This window comes from Schizosaccharomyces octosporus, assembly GCF_000150505.1.
Source record: "Schizosaccharomyces octosporus yFS286 unplaced genomic scaffold supercont6.1, whole genome shotgun sequence".
Classification (NCBI taxonomy): domain Eukaryota; kingdom Fungi; phylum Ascomycota; class Schizosaccharomycetes; order Schizosaccharomycetales; family Schizosaccharomycetaceae; genus Schizosaccharomyces; species Schizosaccharomyces octosporus.
The window spans coordinates 4,504,831-4,517,675 of record NW_013185619.1 but is presented as its reverse complement, the minus strand read 5'-3'; the positions used below and the strand labels follow the sequence as shown (position 1 = coordinate 4,517,675).

Genomic DNA, 12,845 nt, shown 5'->3' with positions numbered 1-12,845 from the left:
TGATACCCTACCCTGGATGTTAGAAAACGTGACTGTTTCGCACGACCCACAATAATGAGTGCTAAAATGTATTAGCTTTCCGCAAATCTAACAACTGAACAATGGCCGCTGCTCGCCCTACTGTTAGTGTATACAACAAGGACGGTGCCGTCTCTTCGGAGACTATCGCCTTGCCTTTTGTCTTCAAGGCTCCTATTCGTCCCGACTTGGTTCGCTCTGTTCACACTGCTGTTGCTAAGAACAAGCGTCAACCCTACGCCGTCTCCGAGAAGGCTGGTCATCAAACCTCTGCTGAATCCTGGGGTACCGGTCGTGCTCTTGCTCGTATCCCTCGTGTCGGTGGTGGTGGTACTCACCGTGCCGGTCAAGCTGCTTTTGGTAACATGTGCCGTAGCGGTCGTATGTTCGCCCCTACCAAGACCTGGCGCAAATGGCATGTTAAGGTCAACCAAAACGAGAAGCGTTATGCTATCGCTTCCGCTGTTGCGGCCTCCGGTGTTCCTTCTCTCCTTTTGGCCCGTGGTCACCGTGTTGAAGAAATTGCTGAAGTTCCTTTGGTTGTCGAAGACTCTATCCAAACTATTCAAAAGACCAAGGAAGCCGTTGCCTTGTTGAAGGAGCTCAAGGCCTACCGTGATGTCGCCAAGGTTACCAACTCTCGCAAGCTTCGTGCCGGTAAGGGTAAGCTTCGTAACCGTCGTTACGTTCAACGTCGTGGTCCTCTCGTTGTTTTCAACGAGGACGCAGGTATTGTTAAGGCTTTCCGTAACGTCCCCGGTGTTGAGCTCGTCAACGTTCGTCGTTTGAACTTGCTTCAACTTGCTCCTGGTGGCCACTTGGGTCGCTTCGTCATCTGGACCAAGTCCGCTTTTGACCTTCTTGACAGCGTTTTCGGTAGCTTCACCGAAGTTTCTCAATTCAAAAAGGATTATGTCCTCCCTCAAAATGTCATCTCTAACGCTGATGTTACTCGTCTCATCAACTCTGATGAAATTCAAAGCATTGTTAAGCCTGCTGGCCCCGCAGTCGTTAAGCGTACTAACGTTCAAAAGAAGAACCCTCTCAAGAACAAGAACGTTATGCTCCGTCTTAACCCCTACGCCAAGGCCTACAAGCACAATGTCAAGGTTGACAGCGGCAAGAACCCCAAGTCTGCTGGTGAAAAGTTCTTGAGTGTTTTGCATGAGAACTAAATAATAGGTAAACAATATTAATATGTCTTTTGTTTGGGTCTTATTTCAAGGAAAGTAAAGTAGGAGTAGTTTGTATATTGTTGATTGATATTGCAACCAAGCTTTATTATAGTATAATTGAAGCAATTGTCATCAGAAAAGAAAGCCAGCGGTTCTAAAAAAAAGAAGATAGGATACAGGAGTAGAAAAGAAATATATTTATTTACTACTGAGGTACTCCCTAAAACTCTCTATACAATAAATCTCAAGCAACATGTCTCTTTCCAACTCCACTCTTCTATATAAGTAGTATACCCAGTCTTTTCGAACGGATTCTGAACTTTTTCTACTTAAAATGAAGCAATCGATCGTTTCGTTAAGCTCTAAAAGAGGTTTGGCTCCAAGACCGAAAACCGCGCAAGTGTTTAGACAACGAGTTGTCTTGGCAAATGGAGCATCATACACGATTAATACGACTCTCCCTCGTCCTTACATGGTATCAATTAAAGACATTACAAACATGCCTTTGAATAACCCAGACTCACATGCGTTGTCGTCCATTGGTGGTCAAGAATCCCGCAGATCTAAGTTCGAACAACGCTACGAAGGACTTTAGAACAGCTAAAGCAAGATGAAGAGGAGTCTATTCAGATACGAAAATAGGGGCTTCATGTTCTCATATATAACGCTTACTATTTTCATGCATAAATTCTAAGCACGTTACCAAATTATAGACGGATTATGTTGAACTGAATTAATATTGTGTATACTATGATGGATGGACTATACTGCACTATATTGAGAGGATGTAGACAAAATGATTTCCAATCATCATGGATGAATCCGAAACGGATGCCCACTTCGTCTTGATTTCTTCTACGCTTCAACGCATACTTCTAGTCATGCCAAGGACTAGACGAAATTGTTCACCAAAGGATGAAGCGATTGACTGTAAAGAACTAGAATCAAAAATTTCCATTATATAATTATTCAAACGTTCTAGGTTAGGGTTGTGACAGTCGAAAGCGTCAATAATGGAAAAGTAAAGAATTTAGAAATATGATGTGTTACCTTATATGAGGATTGTTGAATGAAGCGGCATTACCTCTGAACATGTAAAAATGAAAATCAATCGGGAATCACTGAAAGAAGATATAATGCCTTCTGCTAAGGGACGCCGAAAACGGTTGTAATAATTGACATATGTTTTGAATGAAAAAAAAAACGGCAATGTCGATAATACAATAGCCTGTTTTTATTTTTGCTTGATAAATACAAATGCGATTTCTTGATTGTAACTATCTTACTTTGTACTCATGGTAGACAAGCACATTAAGGATTTGATATTTGGATGTTCTTGAGGCAGAACATAACAAAATACTGTAAGGTATACAAACACCAATGTTGGAGAGTTCTTTATTTAATTGTAAGGCGTAAGAATTGCTTTGATAGTGATGGATTCGAATGTCGTATGTTACAAGATAGAAATGGCTACAGCTATGCATATGATATAAGCTGTTCAAATAGTCATCATCAAGAGTCTGAACTACAAAGGCTTCTGCAGCAGTCGAAATTTTAAATCAATGATTTATTTTCTGTATACTCTCTATAAAGAGCTGCAAAATGATGCTGCTCACATCCCGTTGCTATAAACAAGTATGTAGTCTTTTTGTTGAACAGGATATATAAGGAAATACGGTTCTGTTGACTATCATCTCTTGAAAGCTATCTCATCAGAATTCTGAATCTTTGCGAAACACTCAGTTGTTTTATTGCTTAGAAGAGAAGCAAATAGAAATTAACGAAAGATGGGATTGGGTTTTCGTGAACTATATATATATTTTAAGCAATCAACCATGGCTTATTTCTGTTGCTTATATTGTCATTCAAAAATCGGACTCCGTCTAACAATTCCGATACTCGTTCGGTTTGTTTACAAATAAATATCATGCAAATTACTAAAGAGCAATATAACCAATTGAACTTTTAATAGTATCATAATTCATTAGCATCATCATAATCGTACCTATAGAAGAAGTACACTGTAAAACATTTAGTAACCGATTTAAGTCCTAGTGTTGCGAATTGTTTTTTACTTTCAATAGAGTAGTATAAGATTAATAAAATGCATCGAGTACTTGGCGCATCTTATATTCATTTATAGGTTAATTACATTACGAGTTGTTGAAGTAGCAAAAAGACAATTGAAAATCTAGTACAACTTCAGTGGGCTGTCAATTTTCAAGAAGTGATATACAACATATGCAATTTAATAGCTTGACGGTTCTGTTAATCATCAACTTTAGGTAACACTAATTTATAAATACTGCGTTTTTTCGATTTACTACAGGGTCTGCGTATTCAATACAATCCCACAATGCCATTGTTCGGACTTCAATGCCAATACTATTCTTTGGTAACCATTCGTAATCTATATTATAAAAAGCTCATTTGTTTAATTTGCTGTATAAATCTTCAGACGGCTCAAGGGCAAATCGTTCGACCAATTTTAACCTGATGTTTTACGGTCAACCATCATAGCAAGCTTGTCTTCGACTTATCTAACTCACAAGGGTATTTAGACTCTCCTTAATTGACTATCGTAAGCCTCCCAAAATCAATAAATAAGAGTTTGAAAAACAAAACTATTGAAACTTTAAACTTTTAAGGTATGAAAATTATAAACGTTTAGACAGACGCAAGTGCATTGGGCATAGCAAAACAGCATTTTACACCGTACGATCTTTATGGAGAAAACAAATGACTGAAATCATATCAATGATATTAATGTGGTATATGAGTATTTTCTGATTATCCATTCATTCATCACATCATTAATTGTAACGTTCTTGTTCCAAAGACAAGCTAATAGAATTTGTCACCCTTAAACTAACACCAACAAGGTACCCAATTTGCTTACACCACTTTTTCCATAGCGGCTTCTTCGTCATTTTCAGACAATCGAGGCATATTGCTCGAAAAATAATTTGGAGGAAAGTGTATGTACTCTTGCTCGTATAGGCAAGGGTAAAGTGCAGGAATGAGTAAACTTGCAGTTATAATCATTGGTACAAAATCAAACAAAGCAAACCATAGTTCAGTAGTAGCAACTTTGCTTTGACGACCGCTGGCGAACTCAATGGTACGATAAACAATACGGACCAAAACCGCTACTGTTGATAAAATCAAACACAAAAATACCAAGTCGTTCGTTCTCGTCCTTGGTGAGCCCGCCGAAGATGCACCTGTTCGACGCATTGGTTTATGTTTGAGTACACCAATTAAAAAAAGAATCAGTAATAGGATATACAAAATAGTAAACGCCAGTTGGAAAATGACACCCGCCAAAGCTATATTGAACCCCAAATTTCTTAAAGAGTTGACACTGGTTAATCCTCCACCGGCGCATTGCACGAGAAAAGCTATTACATCCACAGTAACAAACAAACCAACATATAACCTTGGCGGAAGAAGCGAATACTGAGGACCGTAAATAAGTGCCCATCGATAAAGTAAGACATATAACACAGCTGAATAAAAGATTGGCGCAAGTAGTAAGCTGATAGATTGTCCGATATATGCGGAATAGCCCTGAACATGAGAATGAGCACGAACTCTGCATATCCAACCTGCGATTTCTCCAAACGTTCCTACCAGTGGCACCCAAACTATGGATTTTCGCCACTTTATTAACACTCCTATTTGTAGTAGAAAGGGAATAAAAAATAGAGCAATGGCTAATCCTGCTAATACTATATTTGGTATATAACCAAAAATATCTTGTTCTAAAACCATTTCCAATATCCGAGGCAAGTTCCAAGTTAGGTCTGCAAAGGAGAAATGTTTTTGTAAACTTATAAGATTGTAGCTAGAGAAATCTAATTGTTTCTTTTTATAAATTTCATCGTTCAGCTTATATCTACAGTTTGCGGATTCGGACATCGGATTTCGCTTGAAGTTCTCCGATCAACTTAGTTCTTTCACGAGCTGATCATCTAGGCACAAACGAAATGAAAAAGAATAAATAGTCTATAACGTGCGAATGCTGATAACCCAGAATGTAAAAATAGATATCGTTATTCTTACAAAGAACTGAATGAACTTGAAAAGCAACATGATGCGCAAAGATTAGCTCGCTGAACATGAGGGATAAACCAAACTTCTTGGGATGTAAAATTTGATGAACCTAGACCTCCCAAGAATGGATAGATCTAGTAAAGCCTGTATAGTAACCAAACGCAGAAGAACGAGGATCACTTCGAATTTTGCGAAAGCTCCGGACTGTTAAAAAAAATGAGTAAATAAAAACATTGTCCCAATACTTCCCACAAACCTTCTTGGTTTTACAGCAATGAAGATTTGGGTATGATTTGACAGAGACGACTGTCGTCGTTTACAATAAGTACCTCGAAGTCGTAAGTGTAATTATCACGAGATGCATTTCTTCATGACCATTCACTAGTTATTTAGGATCCTTTAAGCTCACACTCGGGACCATTAAATGTACGCCAAAAGGAATGACCGATGATGACACAGAATCCAACATTCTCCGATTTCTTCTCACTAGTCAACATGAAAGCAGTACATTCTTCGGAAGGCTAACTTACAGCGCGCAATCGGATAGGAGGGCACAACATCTTAAAAAACACCAGAAAGTAAATTCCGTCTACCAAATATCCTACGTCCAAATAATGAGAGATTTATATTTGCTTCCTTTGTGAAAGAAAAGATCGTCTGAATAATAAATAAATTATCTATTATGCAAGCGCATCTACAGGATTCCGTTTTCCTTTTCTAGCTTTCTATCACCTTCGCGATGTATGGTAAAAGCTACATGCTCCAAGTTCATTATCTATTTTAATAATGGGAACAAATAACACCTAAAATGAGTATGTGAAGAAACCGTGGATTTTGTTATATGGCGATATCAAAAAGAAACGTTCACACTGCAGTACTCTTCTGATCAAATGTTAATGTGTGATAATTACTTCGTAAACTCAACATTATAACCGGCTTGGAAACCCTATAAACTGTCGAAAGAACATCAACCTCTGTAGGTCTTTAATTATTTCTATCTACTAAATTCGAGGAGTTCAGAGGAAAAGCAGGATGTAGAAGCAACATAAAGCAATTCAATGGATGATATAATTGAGAAGTAATAAGCGAAAATATTTTCAACATGAGCGTGCAACCTACATATTTTGATTTTTTTTATAATACTAAGCGTATATAACTTTTATGTTTATTATTGGGGGGGGGGCTATTCAACATCGTCAAGTCGAATATACTTCAAATTCGCTTTTTCTGAAACCTACAGCTAGCAAAACTTGGCATATTGCATGGATCAGAACAAGAGAGAGTATGGTAAAACACTTGTTAACTAGAAGATTGGAAAGAACTTGTTATTTTACAAGACAAAGATGCTTTAATGCTTCGACAATTGACGGCGAGTGTTCCCAAACTAAATTAGGATGTAAATAACGGTTTCACGTAAGTGAACAATAAACCAGGAATGTCTCGTCCTGCACAGACGAGTTCAATACGTTTAGGAAGTGACCGAGATGCTTGTTAATCTAGTAAACTAGTAATCACCTTCACGATTTGGAAACATACAAGTTCTCATCTTCCATCAACTTCGATGACTCAAAAACAAAATAAAAGGATCATTAGAAAAATTTTCTTTTAAATATTAAGTATTAACAAATCAAAAAACTTAAAGTAATGTACAGTTAGTGTCATGATAATAATTTCAAGCACCAAAATTCCAATTTTCTATGTAGGTTGTGTAGAGATTCCTATAATTAAGTAACAACAAGTAAAAAGATCTTAAAAGAAAAACGGATTTTCATAGTAATTCGACACGAGGAATTCGCAGAAGTTATTAATTTCAGTATCATTCATTCCTTCATGACCATCAACTTCATTGCGATCCTTCTGATAAACAAAGTTTATAAAATGTATTAACTCATCGATTATCTTTACAGAAAAGCTTAGACCTAGTTCTGGTGCTAGTCCTTTTAGCACATTCAGTGAATCGAACAATTCGTCTTTGTATGTATAATTTTCGTTACGACAAACTATAAGTGTAAATACGCTCTTCAGGGCCTCAAAGAAGTAAAAATTTTGCAGACCAACCTCTATGATTTTCTGGATTGAATCCGTAATTAACCGAAATTTATAGATTGATGATTCTGCTAGTTTATCTTTCAATACTATCGTTTCCTCCAAACTTTGATCATTGAGACTTATAACAGGCAGGTATAGTATCCCTTTGGTCGTCCATAACACAGATTTAAGAAAAAAACATTGGAATTTCGATATCGGATGCAATGGAGAATGAGCCTTCAAGTCAATTTCCATCGATAATAAAGACAAATTCACTTCAACTTTGTTGATATTCAAAAGGTATTCCTCAGCAGATAAACAACTGGTATTCTTACATATATTCAAACCCTCATCACAGACTTCGCTAAGCAACTGTTCGTAAGCATTTTCTGTGAAACAATTATCGAATCGCAACAACTGTATCTTCACGACGTCATGTTGCATAAAGGGAGAACCATGGAAGAAAATACAGTATAAAGCATCCAACTTCTTTACAGACAACATCAATTTCCAAAGCTCTTCGCTATTTTTTTCACTTAAAAATCCCCTTGTATTCATAGAATTGAGATAATATATAGCCCTTGTTAAATTGACAATAGTTTCAGGTGCAGGACTAGTAACTTCCAACGCTGCATGAAGAGCAAGGTGCTGCAATGTTTCAATGGATTTGGGGTTACGAAGTAAATCATTCAACATAATAAGTTTTTCGGCTTTTCCATAGTATTCTTCTGCTAATTGCTCCCTCGTACAATGTGTACTTTCGCAATAACTCAAAATATTCGCCGGCAATTCATTTTGTTTAAATATCGCTGAAAGCGTGGAAAAAAGCAAGATTAAATCATTCACCTCAAAGTGGTCTTGAAAAAACCGTCGTACGGACGCTTCTATCTTGTCTTTAGAAATAATATCAATCCAGTTCGCTAAAGTTTGGAAGAAGATGTCACAAACTACTAAACATATTTCGAAAGGTGGAACATGTTTGCAGAAATCTTTTATATCTTCAGGAAGACGTAAAGGTTTAAACACAAAGTCAAAAGAATAATTAGAGGAAATGCTCTCTTTCATAAACTGATCCATTAAACCATATAATCCATAATATGACAAGCGATAGCTTCGCTGTTTGTTTGCATTATCCAGATTTTTGTCTAAACTATTCTTACCGGAGTAAGCTAATTCTTCCGTTGGGGATTCCACGTTACGTGAACATCGTTCTTTGGCAGTATAAGACTCATATGTACAGGTTTCACCTACCTTTTTTTGCGAACATCTTGAACAAGGAAGCTTTTTATCGCATTTGAGCTTCGTTTTCCTGCAGTTATTACAAGATTTTATCCTTGAGGTTTTCAAATTCTTTTGCTTTGCGTAAGTTTGTGAACTTCCCATTCGTTTTTTCATCAAAGTCAACCCGATAATATTGGATAAACTCGAGTACAGTCCAAATAACACAGTCTTATGTTTATCAAAGAAGGCTCAGAATAAATTTCTCGTTCCAAATCTATAACAGCCTTTCTGCTGCCGCTTATGTCGTTAGTTAGACTTACAATTATCTGAACGGCCTTCACTAATCCCCTATTCCATAAGAAAATAAATGGTTTGTTTAATCTAACTTTAAGTTATGACAAGAATTTTTAGGTATAGTGGTGGTGAGGAAGAGAACAGTAGTTTCCTTGTTCCTCAATAGCGATGATTTTCTCAATATTTTGCATAAGTACACATTAAAGTACGTAAGTAAATACGGAACATAATTTGGCAAAATATTACTTCTTAGTTGAGGGTTCGTGTAAGTGTTCAACCTCCGTAGGTATTTGGGACTAAACTATCTTATCACTATCAGATATACTGCTAGCAATAGACTAAGACATTTTTTCTTTTTTTTTCTGTTCATTTTTGTTGTAATTACATAGATCCCAAGCAGCATCTAAGAAACAATATTGAACGTACTAAAATTCTTCATCAAAAGCTGTAATTTCAGTAGCATATAACTATCAAAATCAAAAGTATCATATATTCAGCTTGAATAAGTAAAACTAAATTAGCTAAATGAAAATAGATAGGTCTTCTTACGGAAATTTGTTTATGTTCATGACCTTACTTTCCCCGTTCTCAAAAGCGTCATGATCTTCTTCATCATTGACTTCAGCAGCTTGAAGATGTTGGAAATCGTTTGAGAACTCATCAACATTAAAAGCATCCTCTGTAGAATCGCTTGCCACTGGGAGAGGTTGAGAACTAGGTTCTTCATTATCCGATTCGTTAGCTGTTTCAAAGTCAAAAGGTCTATTCGAGTCACTTGAGTCCCCAACATAAAAGCTATGTTGCTGATTCACATTCTCTATTTCGGGGTAACTATTATTCAATGTAGGAAAATGCGAAATTGGATGATGAGGTTCATGTTCTACGTGCGTAGCCGTGGATGCTTTCAGATGTTCGTCACTATTCTCAAAAGGAGTACTAGAAAATCTGCGGACGGTTTTTTTCTGCTCATCATCATCATCAGAACTCTCTTCCTCTGGTTCATTAAATTGTATAGGAGGAAACTCTTCTTCAGCTGATTTTGAAGAAGCACTCTTTTCGCGACGAGAAGGAGGAACAGGAGGCTTATATCCCAAGCGGTTCTCAGAATTCTCTGAGAGCGCTGGAACATCCTCATTCGATTGTGTCAATTTAGCCATGTCAGATGAAACTGGGGATCCACGTTGAGAAACAAAGCTAGATAATTCCGGATAGTTATTATTTTCACCGAATGAAGATTCCGGTTTGAGAGAATATCTCATCTCAGTATCCAAGCTGGGAGTTTGGCTTGTTGGATTAGTATACAATGAAGTATCCTTAGATGCATTGTGAGGGAAAACAGTAGAGGCAAACTCATTTTCCCAGAAGTTAGACACAGGAGAAGTATTTTCTGAGTATTTCAACCTATGGAAAGGATTTTTTGAAATACTAGAAGATGCAGTAGAGTTTATTGAAGGAGAACGAACATCCCTTAGGGGGCCTTCAAATAAATTATTTGATTGCTGTAAAGATTGGCCGTTATGAAGTCCTTCTTTAGCTTTTTCATCTATTTTTGTTAAAGGGGATGGCAAGGCTTCTTCACCATGCGTAGAATTTGGCAATTCTCGGGATGGAGATATATTCTTGGTTCGGTTTTTCGTTTGACTCTCTAGCTCATTTTTTGAAGTAGATAACTCTCTTTCAGAATTACTTATATTCAACGACAAACCCTCTTTCTTCTGACTAAGTGACTTATTTTCCCTATCCAAATTGACTAATTGCTGAGTAACTGCATCAAGTTCTTTATGCAAATTCGTCAGGCTCTGTTCTTGATTAGCGATATCATTCTTTAAAGCTTGAACTGAAGCGTTGGCATTGTCCAACATTGTGGTAGCAGCTTCAAGATCAGCATGAGCTTCCTCAATAGCAACTCTTTTCTCATCATTTTGTTTCTTTAAAGCTTCCATGGTAGCCTCTAGAATTCCATAATCTTTCTTCATTTGCTGAGTTTGTAGACGTTTGGCATCAGTTTCTGAAGTAATCTGCTTGGTCTTTGCCAATTCTTCATTATAGGCTCTTCTTATTTCACTCAGCTTTGTTTGAATGTCACTATGGCTATCGGAGATGGCTTTAGATTCCTGTTCCAATTTTCTGTTACTGTCGGTAGCTTGCTGTAGCTGTGCTTCCAATTTCGGTAACTCAGCTGCTGCTTTCGTATGTTCATTAGATGGCATTTGCGGTACAGGAGCAGCTACTTGAGAAGTGCCAGTAGTAGACGATACATTACTTTTATCCATATTGACCTTAGCTATCGACTGGCCAAAATTAGATTGAGGAATAAATCCTGACAATGGGGAAGCCGCTGAAGTGGGGGAAGCCACAAGTCCAGAAGTATGGGCTGCTTGCAAAGGCTGAGTGTTGTATGGATATTTTTGAGAAATTTCTTGGTTAGGCTGAGGCTTTGAATCGCTCGAAGGACGTTGAGGTTGTGGAGAGGGGGAGAAGCTAACCTGATCTAAACTTAACAAATCCTCCGTTCCTGAACTAGTTCGGATTGGTTGAACCGTTTTCGACTGAGTAGTAGATGCTTGCACAGTAGGTTGACTCGTAGACTGAGGAGAAACAACTGGAGAATTATGCTGCATGAGGGGGGAAACGGACGTCAAAGTAGAAGGAGACAACTCGGATGGCAGTTCTTTTCCTTGGAGTTTCATTTTAATTAAAAAAAGGGCAATGCAAAATTCACCCAGATTTAATTTACCCGAGCTATTGGTATCGCTTAAATCCCAAATCTGGGCTAAAACATCTTCAGGGAGTTTAGAAGCAAGGAAAAAAGAATAGGCCTCAGAACCGGATATATAGCCCTTTCGTGTTTTATCAACATTATAAAAGAGTTGACAGAAATTGTTAATGTCTTGAGGTGGAATACTCCAAGGGTCGGCAGGAGGAGCGATATTAGGAGTCCTCATAGAATTCTGAGCAGGAGGCGATTGGGCAGACGAAGCAGGCATTGACAAAACGGCTGATGCAATAAATGAGGGGGGAATGGCTGGTGGGAGAGTTTTCAAAGTTCCATTAAGTAAAAGATTGACCAAATGCATCCCTGTGTTAAACTCACGAATGTCTAAAGCACCTCGTTTATGAGTGTCGACAAGGTTCCAAATCTGAGCAAGGACCTCAGTGCTCAACGGAGCACGGCCAAATATGGAACTAGCTCGTTCACCATCCATTAGTGAGTCAGCTGAGCATACGGTGGTATACATTTTTTGGTACCTATTTATTTCTTCGGGAGCTATGGGGGGCAAAGGGATGCTTCCTGTGGAATTTGAACGTACGGATGCTGGGGCTGTGGATGCGCTAGAACCGAAAGGTTGTACGATGGAGGAAGAATCAATGTTAGATAGTTGAACATTTGAAAAATATGGTATTTTACCCGGGTTTCTGTAATCGAAAGCCCGCTTTTCTTGGGCGAGGGCAATAAGTCTCATGGCTACGCTGAATGCAGAGAACGTTAAGAAGCCTCGGTTCTCTGAATCTGCAATTTGCCAAATCTAAACACATAGGTTAATAAAATATCTTACAATTCAATAGCAACTATGTATACAAAGCATATTGATGAAGACGTAAAAAAAAATAATATAAACTTGAAAGCAAGAAAAGAAGTCGCCTTTCCAGTAAACAAAATGAAACCCTTTTTCTTTTTTCAAGTCTATTTATGTTTGCTAATGGAAACATGCTGCAAATCTAGCATGACATACCTGACCCAATACTTGAGGAACCAATCCTGACTTTTCAAGAAAGGGAACGGCTTCTTCACCGGTGAGTACACCAATATCTTGTTTGTCGGCAATCTTAAAGAGCTGATCGAACCCATTATGTTCTTCGGGAGAAAGATTCAGCGACATTATAACTTATCTTCAAAACTGGCAAAGAAAACTACGTAGTAAAGAATATTTAAATAAAATAAAAGACTCTTGGCGTAATCAAGACGGTAAATAAACGGGGAGTAAATGAATTAAAGAAAACTGAAGGAACGCGTTTATCAAGCACTGGTGATGATGATTCAGGAATCAAGTA

The 12,845-nt window shown here is 37.7% G+C and overlaps 5 protein-coding genes across 5 annotated transcripts; 2 read left to right on the top strand and 3 right to left on the bottom strand.

Moving 5' to 3' along the window:
- Positions 1 to 20: 20 nt before the first annotated feature.
- On the top strand, positions 21 to 1,378 carry SOCG_04608 (60S ribosomal protein L2). Its single transcript, XM_013162354.1, has one exon. It carries the CDS (start codon positions 102 to 104, stop codon positions 1,191 to 1,193), a length of 1,092 nt encoding a protein of 363 aa, XP_013017808.1. The 5' UTR covers positions 21 to 101; the 3' UTR covers positions 1,194 to 1,378.
- Positions 1,379 to 1,419: 41 nt separating this feature from the next.
- On the top strand, positions 1,420 to 3,189 carry SOCG_04607 (uncharacterized protein). Its single transcript, XM_013162353.1, has one exon. The coding sequence runs from the start codon at positions 1,528 to 1,530 to the stop codon at positions 1,786 to 1,788; it is 261 nt and encodes an 86-aa protein (XP_013017807.1). The 5' UTR covers positions 1,420 to 1,527; the 3' UTR covers positions 1,789 to 3,189.
- A 264-nt stretch (positions 3,190 to 3,453) lies between these two features.
- SOCG_04606 (uncharacterized protein) lies at positions 3,454 to 6,882 on the bottom strand. The gene has a single exon (XM_013162352.1). It carries the CDS (start codon positions 5,112 to 5,114, stop codon positions 4,089 to 4,091), a length of 1,026 nt encoding a protein of 341 aa, XP_013017806.1. The 5' UTR covers positions 5,115 to 6,882; the 3' UTR covers positions 3,454 to 4,088.
- On the bottom strand, positions 6,816 to 9,289 carry SOCG_04605 (uncharacterized protein). The gene has a single exon (XM_013162351.1). It carries the CDS (start codon positions 8,670 to 8,672, stop codon positions 6,999 to 7,001), a length of 1,674 nt encoding a protein of 557 aa, XP_013017805.1. The 5' UTR covers positions 8,673 to 9,289; the 3' UTR covers positions 6,816 to 6,998.
- SOCG_04604 (EPS15 repeat family actin cortical patch component) lies at positions 9,230 to 12,843 on the bottom strand. The gene is made up of 2 exons (XM_013162350.1): positions 12,527 to 12,843; positions 9,230 to 12,319 (listed from the first exon to the last, which is right to left on the bottom strand). The coding sequence occupies exons 1-2, from the start codon at positions 12,671 to 12,673 to the stop codon at positions 9,338 to 9,340; spliced, it is 3,129 nt and encodes a 1,042-aa protein (XP_013017804.1). The 5' UTR covers positions 12,674 to 12,843; the 3' UTR covers positions 9,230 to 9,337.
- Between the last annotated feature and the right edge of the window lie 2 nt (positions 12,844 to 12,845).